The 14,332-nt window shown below is 35.9% G+C and overlaps 1 protein-coding gene across 14 annotated transcripts in view; it reads left to right on the plus strand.

Moving 5' to 3' along the window:
• The window catches only part of Bbx (BBX high mobility group box domain containing), a 247,211-nt gene that overhangs the window by 205,407 nt on the left and 27,472 nt on the right, over positions 1 to 14,332 (plus strand). For all 14 annotated transcript variants that reach the window (XM_020182314.2, XM_020182315.2, XM_020182313.2 and 11 more), the window contains 3 exons: positions 7,973 to 8,978; positions 9,952 to 10,090; positions 12,343 to 12,491. In XM_020182314.2, the coding sequence (XP_020037903.1) occupies positions 7,973 to 8,978; positions 9,952 to 10,090; positions 12,343 to 12,491 (1,294 nt within the window). The remainder of the gene's footprint in view (positions 1 to 7,972; positions 8,979 to 9,951; positions 10,091 to 12,342; positions 12,492 to 14,332) is intronic.

Below are 14,332 nucleotides of genomic sequence, written 5' to 3' on the forward strand. Positions count from 1 at the left end.
AAAACTGAAACCATTCCCCCTAAAATCAGGAACGAGACAAGGGTGCCCACTATCCCCACTCCTATTCAACATAGTACTGGAATTTCTAACCAGAGCAATTAGGCAAGAAGAAGAAATAAAAGGAATACAAATAGGTAAAGAAACTTGTCACATTATCCTTACTTGCAGACAATATGATCCTATACCTTAAAGACTCATTAAGTCTTTTAAAGCAGGACATACTAAAGAAATGAGCCAGCATCTTAACATAATACATTTACAGTGTTTCTGATTCAAAAAATAAAAGCTTGATGCAGCACAGGTTGATTATGCCTTTAAAGTGAATCCCCAATAACAAACCCTGAGTCTAAGTTGCTTTCTTACTTGGGTTGGGTTGTGTTGTGTTGTGATGGTGGCATGGGAGTTTGAACTCAGGGCCTTGTCTTGCTATGCAAGCAGCTCTACCACTTGAGTCACATCTCCAGCCTTTTTTGCTTTAGTTCGTTTTTCAGATAGGGTTTCACACTTTTGCCTGGGGCTGGCCTTGGGCCTCAGTCCTCCTACTTCCACCACCCGAGTAGCTAGAATTACTTGATAGGTTCTTACCTAGACTAAAATTGACAGCCTCCCTGGACATAAGAATATAAAAATGTAATCTCTCTTCTACACATTTCATCTCACCCCTTTAATATTTCTTTTGAGCTTTGTCTTTGTAATCATTTTGAAGAGATAATCACTTATATACATTGGTCCAACATACACAACCTTAGTACCTCAGAATCAGCATACCAGTTTTTTGTTTTCCTTCTGGGAGTGAGTTACATTTCTTCCAGTACATCACCATCAGTTTTCCCACTGCACAAAATACTGAGAAATCTACATGTAGTTTCTGCTGGCAGAGAAAAATTTTAAATATTTCTTAATTATTTTCACTGATGCTCTTGTGAGGTGTAAAGAAGGGCACTGTGATTGTTGGTCTAAGCTGGTCATAACTAGTTTTGTTTTTTATCAACTCACAAAGTAACTCCTGGTTTGAATCAGGATGCATTTTAGACTCATCAGTCTAAAATTCAGTTTCATTTAGACCAAGAGCTAATGAACCATTCAATTTAACACAGTTATCTGTTGAATGCCTCCTTTTTAAAAGGTGCAGAGATATTTTTGGAGAAGAATACAGAGATGAACAGAATACATTCTATGCCCTCTGAGTTATAGTTAGAAAAAATACCATTTGATTTAAAATGCTAATTAGCATTTTAACTTCTTTGAATACAGCTGTGGGAATTCTGTCCCGGAATATGTCCAGATGATTTTCTGTTCTCACTTCTAAAGAAGGTTACTGTCCAACCTAAAATAATAATAGAAGAAGAAATTGTCATTTACTATGTCGTGTACTATTTCAAGTTTTGATTAACAACCAACTCTCTGTTAAGGGGCATCTTAACAGGGATTATTTATGTTCTTTTATGATTGTGTGCATGTTCATCCTGTGTGCATAATGTAGTTTGTGTCCACATTTGTAAGTTCCACTAATGTATGGAGCTTAATTCACCCAAAGTAGATACAAGTAGATATACTTGTACTTAAAAGTAGAACTGAGCTTGCTTCTGTGTTTTTTATATTTTTTTCCTGAAAGAAAATTGATTGAGATCCTTTTGAGTTTAATTTTATTGTGCATGGATTTTTTTTCTGTCCCTGTAGAATCTATCAACCCTGGTATAGAAATTTAGAGCAAAACAGTTAGTCTGCCAAGCTTAAAGCATGCTACTGATGAAACCAGTATGAATATTACTAGTAATAGTAATAACATTATTCTAACATATTCTCTATAGCGTAAGGCCCCAGGCAGATGGTCATCAGAGTACATTATTTTGCTTTGTACTAGGAAAAGTTCTAGTGTGTGTGTCATTGCACGTCATAGTATTCCTAAGGCAAGAAATATACCTACAATTTATATGTTGGTAAACTGAGTACAGAAAGGTTTTGGGAAATCCCATGAATAATCTTACTTGGCAGTGGCCTCTCCATCCACATAGAAAATCAATGACAGAACCCATCTGTAGGCTACACAATCTAGCTCCAGAATCTCTGCCTTTTGAAACTGCCTCTCAACATATAATTTGCTCACCTCCAAGAGTGAAGGCATGTTATTAGAGTTGTTATATCCGTATCTCTTCCCAGGTTTTGTTTATGTCATATGGAAATGCCAAATATAGTAGGGAATAAATACCAAAAGCAAGGGTTCAGGTGTGTGTGTATGTGTGTGTGTGTGTGTATCCCTTTAGATTTAATGAAAAGTGAGTTTCAAAAAACTGAGGAACTATACTAAGGCTCAAGGTCAATGAGAAAATCTCAGTCTCTCTCTCTCTCTCTCTCTCTCTCTCTCTCTCTCTCTCTCTCTCTCTCCCCTTTCTCATTTCTCCCCCCACACCCATTTTTTCCCTCCCTGCTACACAAAACACACTTCACTATGCACTATTATACACATTTCAGTAAAAGAACAGGGAATATTTTTTTCAAATTATGATTACCTATAAACACTATTGAACTTATCTGTACAAGAGTATGAACTTTGTATAACCAATAACTAAAAAGAAATACAAAAGAATGCTATCAATTAACAGGAAAAAATACACTAAAATCCACTGTGAGCTCTGGTTGGCAAAAACAAACAGAAAAAAACCTTCATGTTATTTTAACTGTTTATAATTAAAGATTGAAAGAAATTGGCTGTCTCTAGATTAGAGGAAGTAAAGCTAACACAAAAACAAGAAAAAATGAAACTACGTAATTATTGTTTTGCCACCTTGTGCGGTGGGGGTCAGGGAAATTATATCCAAACAGAAAGTGTAAAGAAAAATGAGTATGTATTAAACCAGTTAGAATAAGCTACAGTAAAATGGTCTTAGTATATTAATTCAGATTTCCTACAGCAGGAAAATCAGTTGTAGGATACTAATAAGACCTTACAAATAAAAATTGTCTCACTTTTGGCAATCTTTGACAAGTTATGGAAGAACTCATTAAGAACAAACATGGAAAATCTTCAAATCTTCATTCTAATTTTCGAAAAGAATAAGCACGATTCCTACAATGTAGGATATTTTTTCCTAAAAACTTTTGAAATTATTCTAATAATGTTTGAACTCATAAAAAAGAAGATGAAATCTGGGAATTACCAGAGTTTTCCTAAAGGTCATTGTGCTCTGTTTCTGTCTTATATGCCAAATGGCTGTTGACTACCTTTCCTCTGCATCTTTGTCCTCAGCTTTTATCTGGATTCAGCCAGTGGTAGACACTGGTGAGAAATTAGGTAACTGGAGGAAAAAACAGGCAAGGGTATATAGAGAAGAGGTGAGAAGATGTCAGGGCAAAGCAAAAATAGCATTTCTGCCATTTTCCCACTCCCTCCAGATAGGCCCACTCTGCTTCCTTCTTCCGCTAGGCACCTGCCCCTGGGTTCATGAACATTCTTTACCCCTTTTCTCTACCATATCTCCCTGCTATTGCTAATCTCTGGGTTCTCTCACCACTTCCTGTCCAGGTGTCTTAGTCATCCATGACCTATGTAACAAATCTATTCCCTGCATTAAATTCCCTCTGCTAGTTATGGTTTAAGGTGTTTCTGCTCGCATAGTTAGATCCTGACTAGTAAGCCAGCCTCATCTTCTGTTTGTTATTATGGTTGATTATAAAAACAAGCTAAGAGAATGCTGTTGGCATACTGTATTCTAATTTCAGGAAGTCTTTTGACAGATAACAGATAACATCATAATATCCCTCTGAACAAAATGGGAGTTTACACTGGATTACAAAGCATTCTTAGATTGCTGAAGTTTATGAATGTTCAAAAAATATCTGATGCAAGGAATCAGGAGGTTTGCTGAAAGGCTCCATACTTGCGTATGTGCTACTCAACATTGCTACCAAAGATACAGACAGAGACACAAAAAAGCAGCTCTATAAAGTGTGTTTAATATAAAGTGGAAGATAATTCAAGTTTTGAAAGAGTAAGTTTATAAGGAAGAATGGGAATTCTTGCCTCTAGGTACAAAACATAAATCAATTACAAAAATATAAAATAGTAGAGGCCAAGCTTTCCAGGATATTATGCAGGCAAAAAAGAAATTTGGGATTTTAATTGAGCACAAGCCCAATACAAGCCAAAAAATGTGTTATGTATAAAGAGAAAAAAAAGTCTTCTCTGGGACCCATTAAAAAATAGCTACTGGAGGGAGCTTTTTCACACTCCTGTTCTACCAACCTAACTGTCCTAACTGGGGGTGACTAGAGATGCAGAAGGGACAAAAGATAGAAGATAGATATGCAGAAAGTTGGGGCCATGTGTGTTGACTCTTCTTTTATTTCTCTTTTCTTCTCTATTCTTTAAGGCCTTACTCCTTTACAATTCTTTAAAATCTTGCTTCTTTTCTATTCTTTTAAGTCTCTTTCCTTAGACTCACACTATTCCATGTTTTCTCTTTTGCTTTCTTAAAGTCTAAGTTCTCAGATTTGCACTGTCCCATGTTCCCTTTACTCTCAAAGTCTTTGTTGTTTGTTGCAGACAAACAACAGCAGCCACGGCTAGAAACTGCATTAGCATAACTCCTAAAGTGTCGGTCCTTAGACTTGCACTGTCCCATGTTCTCTTTAGCTTTTCTTTAGCTTAGGTTTTCTAAAGCCTATGTATGAAGTTCTCGGTGCAGACTTGCGCTGTTCCATGTTCCCTTTAATCTCTAGCATAACTCAGCGGCCCACCAGCTCCATCATTCTTGCAAGCAGCCCACCAATCAATCCATCCTCCATCAAAAAATCCTCCATCAAAAAACCTCCACATCTTCCTTCAGCAAGTCTTTTATATCCAGTGGTAAACAAGGAGGTGGAGCAACAGTTGCGGTTGGGGGGGGGCATGACATTGTAACAAGAGAAACCTGCGTTCTACTTCTCTGAAGGTTAACAACTTAGGAAAGCAGCTATGCTGAATTTTTCACTTCCCTCTCTTTTGCAGCTGAGGCCATGCCAAACTCAGCCTGTAGATCATTGAGCACAGCTGTGCTTATGACACGTTCTCATAGGCTTCTCATAATCTGCTCCCCACAACCTACCTTCCCTACCAACTAACAAGTAATTCTATTTCTCATTTGGTGTGTGAAACAATTGAAGTATCCATTTTCTTCAACCCTTATAAAGCTTTATTTCATTAACAAGTCATGTTTGTATATATTCATTCTCTTTTGCCTCACAGTACCCCAATTGTACCCCTTTTCTCAGCTTCTGTTTGTTCCTTTGGGTTCAAGTCTGAGTTTCATAGCTTTCAGTGTGGCTCTAAGCAAGCTGTGCTACCCAGCTCTTTCAGTAAAGCCTATCCTCCCTTCAGTAACTAAGACTAAAAAGGTGATCAAATTTTCCTAATATTAAAAAATATCAAATAGACTTTCTCTCTGATAGAGTGACATGTTCACTGTCTTTGTACAGATGTTGATTAATTCTCAGAAAGACTAGTATAGTGAATTCCTGCTTTTAGAAAAAGGTCATATTAGACAACCTCTAGCGTAACACCCAACTCTCAGAATCTGATTTGGTTTTTGGTTAGTGTCATCTGTGTTTTTAAATTCCAAGGTGTTTGTTTTACTTGTATAATTACATCTCCAGTAATATAATTGTTTTTCTTATAATTTAGGATTAACATACTCTACTAGTAAAGAAAGTTTTCAGAGCCTGAAAGAGGAAGAAGAGCATGACTTGTGTCTGGTGTAATTACATACACAAGAAATATTATGCTGTTTTTCAGAATATGTCCCCAGAGTGAATGTCTGCATGTGTTCCATTTCATTCCTAGCTCTAGAATCCTGTTGGGTGATGAGGAGAATCATTTTGAAATATGGAAGAAGAGAATAGAATTTACAAAGTATTATTAGGTTTGCTAAGTTGAACTTGTGCAAATGAAAATGTCACCATAGCACTGTAAAAACCAGCACCTACATGATAAAAGGTCCCTGAAATGACCTATTAAAGGCCACCAGAGTGGCAGTGCTTGACAAAACATAAAACTTAACTTGACAATACTATTCTGGCCTTCTTTCTAAAACTAGTCTTTCTGCCAACATGAGATAGTTATTCATGACGGGCTAGGATAGTTGAGAAGAAAAACAAATTATTTCAAAATTGATATGAAAACAATTTCTTCCATAAGAACAAAACATGCAGAAGATTGAATATGTTAGTGTTTTAAAATTAACTTAAGATAACATTTTGCTTTGGGTTTATTTCTAGTTGGGTTATGATTAAAGGGAAGTTCTCAGTCTTCATAGTTACTAAGTTCTAAAAGGTAGCTTTTCTTCAGTTCCTAAAAAAGACAGCTCTGTTGTGAATCCTTCATATTTCAGATCTTCCCTAGGAATGCTCCAAAGGGCTGAGCATTCTTGTCATGTTCATTTTTTTTAAATGCAGTATCTTCCTTCTCCCACCCCTTCTCCAGTTTCTTCCCAGTCTAACTAATAATGTAATTCTTCAGAAAGGTTTGGGATGCATTGAAAATGCTAAAGAAAAAAAAAAGAGACAAAAGAGTATCTTATATTTAATTGAATGTATTACCTACCTTTAAAAATGAACTTTATATAAGAATGTTAATGATCTCTGACAACCTGCCATTTGTTAATATGATTTTTAAAACCAATCAGCTTGATTTTGTACTGATTCAGCAAGTTCCAATGTTCTTTCCCCTCTGAGTTGCTAAAGTAAAGTAATTATGTTATGACTAAGACTTCCTGGGTTGCTCTTGACCAAATTAACATCCTCCTCCTCTTGATAAATTCCTCAAAAGCAGAAACCTGACTGTATTGATTTTTGTATGTTTGGTGTCTTTCTTGAGGCCTGGCATTTGGGAGCTTGCAGTCCGGTGTTTATGAATGAAAACCCAGATACTGCAAATTAATTTAGCAATAAGCTACAGTTTTCCCTTCTAAAAAACAGTTTTAGAGTGAGGTTTCAAAGTGCCTGAGAGCTGGAGAGGAAGATGACATCCTTCCCTTTGAATGTCCTTTCTGTGAAATTTGGGAATTTTGGATGAAAAATTTTAGAAGTTAACTAAATTGGGGACCATCTGTGTATTGGTATTCACAATTTTTCAGATTCTAAAAACATAATGTAGTAAATGTATCTTAATCTATGTAATTTCTCCAGTGCATATTCAAATGCATGAATATTCTGATAGCAAAAAAAATACGAAAGGTCACAGTAAGTGAGATAAATTGTTTGACATTAAACTGTTTCAGTTGGTTCAGGTCAGAATCTGCAGCCAAGTAAATTCAGATCAGATCACATTTGCTGCTAAATGAGATCAAAACAAAACAAAACTATTTTCAGAGCTTTTGTGGTTTTAGAATTGTATGTCAGCATTTGTGGCCTGTAATGTTTGTTCATTAATCAGAATCTTTCTAGTTTAATGAATCATCATATCATTTCTAATTTCTAGGTAGAAGTTACTGCTATTTTCCTTATTTGAGGGATGTGTGGCAAACATTTGAACAGAATTTTGGGACAGTTAGGTACTAAGCACATCTTATTACTTAAACTTCACAAAATCCTCTCAGATAGGCTTGCTCCCATCTTATAAAGTCATGGGGAAGTAAGGAATAAGTGACTCATTCAGTACCACAAAATTAACGTGCAGTATAACTGAGACTCAAATTTGGTCTTTCACCTATGAATCCCATCTTCTTACCAAATCTTGTTTTCCTAGAAAAACTTCTTGTGATGCTAGAAAATGACAAGTCAGATATATGCTTGACTAAAGACTGAGTATATCACATTGCCTACATCCTTTTTTTAACTTGAGTCATTTTAAGTTAGTTTGGCAGAAGTGGGCCAAATACTACAAATTTTGGACTTTGTTTTATTATTTAAAGGGAATATGATTGAAAAGTTAAAACTCATTTTGATTATAGATTAATGAGCATATTTTTGTGCTTTTCACCGTTTTTTAACTGTTTAGATGTGCCTGGCATCAGAGGGGATGAAAATGGAAGAAACAAAGCTCATAAAAGCAAGAGAATCAGATGATGGAAGAATTATAGAATTGGAAAAGGAAAAGGAAGGAAGAGAAATAAAAATGGACAAAGCAGATGACACTGGGTTGCAAAAGGAAGCAGAATTTGAAAAATCAGCTAAGGACAATGGAAGAGAGTCTAAGGAATTGAGAAATTTTGAAGAGCTACAAATGGCTGATGAAATGGCTATAAAAATGGAAGACCCCAAAGAAATTAGAAAGGAAGAATTACAGGAAGATCAAAAATATAGTCACTTCCCTGATTTTTCATACTCTGCCAGTAGCAAAATAATAATAAGTGACGTTCCGGGTAAAAAGGACATGTGCCATCCTCATGGAATTATGATCATTGAGGATCCCACTGCACTAAACAAACCAGAAAAGCTGAAAAAGAAAAAGAAGAAAAGCAAAACAGATCGACATGGAAATGATAAATCCACACCTAAGAAGACATGCAAGAAGAGACAGTCTTCAGAATCTGACATTGAGAGTGTCATATACACCATTGAAGCTGTTGCAAAAGGAGATTGGGGTGTTGACAAACTTGGAGAAACCCCAAAAAAGAAGGTCCGCACATCTTCAAGTGGCAAGGGAAGCATGTTGGATGCTAAGCCACCAAAGAAAAAAGTGAAATCAAGAGAGAAGAAAATCACAAAAGAGAAATCCTCAGACATCACCAAAGAGTCAAGACCTCCAGATTTCATTAGTATTTCTGCCAGCAAGAACATTTCTGGTGAGGTGCCAGAGGGTATAAAAGCAGAACCATTGACCCCCACAGAGGGTGCACTACCACCCAACCTAGCAGGACAGGCCAAGCCTGAGGATAGTGACTGTCACAGAAAAATAGAGACTGGTGGCTCCAGGAAATCTGAGAGGTCTTGCAAAGGTGCTCTTTATAAAACCCTGGTGTCAGAGGGCATGCTTACTTCTCTGAGAGCTAATGTTGATAGAGGTAAGTGATTTCTACAAACCTGAAAAGAATATTAAAATCAAGCAGAATTTTTCCTTTAGACCTATTGAAAAGAGCCACCATAAAGAACAATATGGTATCAAAATAGTATCTTACATTTGTGTGGTTCTTGTATCATACATTTGTATGGTTTAGATTATATTCATTTGTCAGTTACCTATTTGTTTTCTAGCACCATTAAGGAGAGAGTGTACTATTTTATAGGTCGTTCTCAGGACATAGATACTCAAAGTATATAAACATTTTTGTTTTACTGCTATAGGTTGGCTCATTGTTTTAAAGGATTAGTATTGAATGGTGCTTTTGGTTTGGTTTTAAAAATGGATGGAAGTGGATAAATTTGGTAGAATCTTGCTCTGTAGATCCAGAAGCAAATACTCTACCTAGCCCTCTCCATTAGGTAATCAAAACTGTAATTAAAGTATTCTTTAAAACATGACCTTGTTCAGAAACTAGTTAACATGTACACCTTTATTCCATAGACTGTTTCCTATGAATTCATCTATTTTAGAATATAGCATCTGGCCATGGGACTAGCTCTTGCCAAGCTATATTTCAACAAGAGATGTGTGAGTCTTAAGTCTAATAAGCCCTGAATGAAAAATAGCTTGATAGTAAAATAGTTACTCACTACAATGAGTTTTGGGGGAATTAGAATTAATACTATCATCAGCAAAGGACTCACATGCTTTAAGCTGATTCTCAAATGGAAAACAAGGCAGCAATTAGACTGTGTCTTGAGCCCTGTAGTACCTGTTGAATTATAACACAACTATTTATCTCACAGGTTATAAGTCACAGTTTCACAGATTCCACTATTAAAGGTAGCCCCACATGAATCATCATAGCATCATGAAAATGGTATCTAGGAGTCAAGAAGTCTCTTGCAAAGCAGCTGAAATGATCTCCCCCAACCAAATATTCTGAGCGTATTCTTTTTGTTGAACATCTTTAGGTAAACGAAGTTCAGGAAAAGGAAACTCCTCTGATCATGAAGGGTGTTGGAGTGAAGAAAGCTGGACATTTAACCAGAGTGGGACCAGTGGGAGCAAAAAGTTCAAGAAGACAAAGCCAAAGGAAGACTCGCTCCTTGGGTAAGTGCCTGTAATCATAGTCCAACTGCAAATTATATATAGATTTTAAACTTGGGCCTGAGTTTGAATTGATGCCCACCACATAGCAATAGTCTGATATTGTACATCACTTAATATTGCTAGAACCCACTTTGCCATCTGAAACTTAGGATGGATATTACTAGTATATTTACATCTTGCCCATTTTGTATACTATAGGTATTATACTACGTTTATATTTCTTTATAAGATTTCTAAATGTATGTACATATGTTTATAAAACAATATGACAGGCGGGAAATATGAAGTAAATAAAATTATGCTTCTACCTGTAACCTTGACTTGTTTTAAACTATCTTCTGTTGCTGCAGAAAAAAAAAATTGTGTTGAGTATTCTCCTGGTACAGGGAACATTATGCATTGACATGTATTACTTAAGTAAGCAATGACACATACCAAGATAAAGTCATTTAAGAATTATTTCACAATTAATGTTATGCCACAGACTCTTAATAACAATCTCAATATAAAGCATTTTGTTAGTAAGTTAGGAGATGCAGTACTTTATATTGGTGAGGAAAATATCTGCATATTCAGGTGTACTGTTTTGAAAATTCTTTGAGATTTCTCATTAACCCAATTTGTAAAGAATACATGGAGAGGAAATAATTCTCCATATTTTTCATGAGCCTGTTTAGAGGTATGCAAATTTTACGAATTGAGTGTATTTTGTTTTTCTCATAATATTTGCATTTCTATTTATGGAATGAGGTAGTATTTTTCTTGGAAATTACAGTGCTTTAACTTTCAGTTAATTCTAAGACTCTAGATCATCATAAAATGGGAGGGTGAAAATTATTTCTCAGGGTGCTGGCTTTCTAAGATTATTTATGTTGAAATATTATTTTGTCATTTTATATATTTCATTTCTAATATTTTAAAAGTCCAAAGTACTTTAAATTACTTTTGCTTACATTAGGCCTAAATAATCACATGAAAATCCTCCCATTTGTCACTGTCAAATGATACTTTCAAATGTAGAATTACCTTTTTAAAAAAAAAAAAAAGTGATCTTTGAGTATCTAGACCAATGCTCTGTATCTTCTGGAAGAACTGCTGATGCCTTGCAAGTCTCAGTGCCAAGAAAGAAGCAAGTCTTAAAGAAGTACTAGGGGAATAACGAAAGCACTAAGACTCCTCAACAAAACTGTCTCTGCTACTTCTCTTAGAAACTGCTGAGTTGGGCTGGGGATGTGGCTCAAATGGTAGAGTGCCTGCCTAACAATCACAAGGCCTTGAGTTAAAACCCCAGTACTGCCCCCACACCAAAATAAAAGAAACTGCTGAGTTATGTGAGAGTGATAAATGAAACAATCTTTGAAAATCTCCTAAAAAGAGATTAGCGTGTATGGTGTGTGTGTGTTAGCTTCTTAAAGGTTGTACCAAAGCTATGCTTCCCTTCCTCATACATGCTCCATTTCCTGTCTACCAAGCACAGCAGTTCTTCTGCAGCTTCTTCCATCTGTCTAGAATGTACCTTAGTTAATGAGTCTCACTAAATGAAAGCTAACAGCCAGCCTAGGGTACAGCAGGCATGCTACCATTGCTGAGAGACCTCGCAGTCAAAGCCAGTCCAGAGATTTCCCAATACTGCCAGGGGCATTTTTAAAGTCATTTGTAGTTTAAGTTAAAGTGGTGTTGCCTCTCTGCCAGTGTTCATTGAAAACTGGCTTTACTTTGCTCATTGAGTGTTTTATCTTCATCTGGTTAAATCTCCCGAATTTTCCCCTAATATTCAAATGTATGCTTTTTATTTGTGTATGTTTTAACTAAGCACTACTTGATAAACATTTTTTAAAAACTCATCTTACAAAATTCCCAGTATATCATATTACCAATGAATTTGTCAGTGCATATGCATGTATATGAATTATTACAATGAGAAAATGTCTGAATAAAGTATACTTTGTATTGAAGGTCAGGAGAAATTCTCCTGCCAATGGAGAGAATGGCAAATTCCTCATTTTATGCATATTCTAATATTTTTAAATGATGTTCCCACTTTTCTAACATAATAACCTATCATGTGAGTTTATTTTAAAAAAACAAACTGGGTAAATTTCAAACATTTCCAAAAAGGTGTTTTCTTCTTTGCACAGAATTTATTTAAGATGTCCTAATTTCTAGGACATTTTCAAATATGGATATCTCATAATTTTGTGCTTAAATATTTGGTCATATGTTGATTGGTTCCTTTCTCCCCATTTTAATAGCTCAACAAAGCTGGATGAAGAATTTGAAAAGAAATTCAACAGCCTCCCTCAATATAGTCCTGTTACATTTGACCGAAAATGTGTACCCATCTCAAGAAAAAAGAAGAAGACTGGAAATATGTGCTCAGAACCGACTAAAACCAGCAAAGGTTAGCTATAACCTATACCGCCCTGCAATGTCAGAATCTCAGCTGACTCCTTGGCTAAGCTTCTATAGCTTCCTTTAGATGAGTACAGTAATTAAATTTAGAATTGAGGCAATGAGGAGTCGGAATTTCAGGTTGATTTCCAAGATTATCTTGGTCCCTACCTTTTCCCTTTTGTCCTTCATAATTCTCCTTAACCTCTGTCCTTTGCCTCTCAGTCTACATATTTGCTCGTAAAGGTAAGTTTTTCCAAAAGTTTATACATGGTCGTTGACCTTCTGCTCCCCAGAGCTCTCATTTAGGATGTTGAGCTTTTGTTGAGTAGAAATTGCTGAGTGAGTTCAGTTCTTCTGTTTCTTGAGTCTACAACATGTTGGAGTCTGTGGGACTATGGAATCCTTCTATTTGCCTGATGTAGATAGTATTCTTCACTGGAAGTGTAGATCAAATGAAGATGAAAAACCTATATTAACTCTAGCTATAAATTTTATTGCTTTTGTTAAATTTACAAAAATGCTTTTCTTAGCATATTAATTTTTAAGACTGTCAGCTTCTCCTATCTCTAAAATGGAATCTCTTAAAATTACCAACATGACTTGGGTGGGTCTCAACACTCATTAGGGACAACACTTCTGTCCAAAAGGAGACTGAAAAGTGGAGGCATGTTGGGTGGTCTCAACACCTGTGACCACTGTTGACATTTATGGGCAGGAGTTGGGATTCCAAACATCCTACCCAACTCAGGCCATTCAAGCAAAATGAAGGGTTGTTCTACTCAAAACAACAATATTGCCATCTTCCAATTTTACCATAGGTCTAAAGATTGCAGGAAAATGTTCCTCTTGTTTTCCACACAAACATGAGAAACTTCATTCAGTGAGCTGTCCTGTAGGGGAAGATGATGAACTAGAACCATGAGAGTCATTGTGGCTGAGGTGTAGCTGCTTTCAGGATCATTCTGAGCAACATTCGATAGAAGAGTTCTTGAAATTATCTAGCAAAAGTGGCTGCCTGTTCCCTGCTTTGTGTCAATTCAGATTAATTCCCTGCTTTTGTGTAATTTAGATAGAGCCAATATAAATATTAATGGAGAGAGACAGTTTTATGGATTTTGAGGGAATATTTAAGGCATATGGACTAGAGAAAATTATAGTTTCTTCTCTGAAGAAACCTAAACCATTCTCCCTCAAGATCCACAAATCCTTTGTGCACTGGAGTTGCCACAGCCAAAGAGATTCACCTTATGATCTATATCTCAGGACATTATTGAAAGGCTTATGAAAATTCCTCCTTCATAATTATAAAGGCAGGAAGGTACATAAAAGCCATTTTAGAATTAACTGTTTTCCTCTGTGGGTAATAAAAACAAGTGTAATGACTGAAGAACTAAAAAAAAACATGTTGCATCACCAAGTTTGCTCAGTTGGGGAAAATAAAAGGCATTGTATCAAGATCTTCCAAGATGGATAAGGGAAGAAATAAAGTATACTTGTTGATGGGTAGGTTGCTGAGTGCTATAATGGATTACCAGATGAAATGACAGTCTCTGTGCCCTGGAGATTTTTAGGAATAGACAAAGTGTCCATGAACCCAAAAATGCCAGCTATCTTGAGCTCCCATAATTCTTGGATTTAAAGTTGCTGATAAATACCTGACAAGCCAGTAAGATGGAACTTAATTGTTTGATGTACAAGATGCATTCTTTATCCTACTCCTTACAGTTCAAGACATTTGTTTCACAGCTCTGAAGCTGACCAAATTACCTATCAGGGAATGTAACAATAGATTTATTTTTGTAAAGCTATAAAACCCTGAAGTTAGGATCTATTTTCATGAAACCTTCT

Source organism: Castor canadensis, chromosome 5, assembly GCF_047511655.1.
Source record: "Castor canadensis chromosome 5, mCasCan1.hap1v2, whole genome shotgun sequence".
NCBI classification, from domain to species: domain Eukaryota; kingdom Metazoa; phylum Chordata; class Mammalia; order Rodentia; family Castoridae; genus Castor; species Castor canadensis.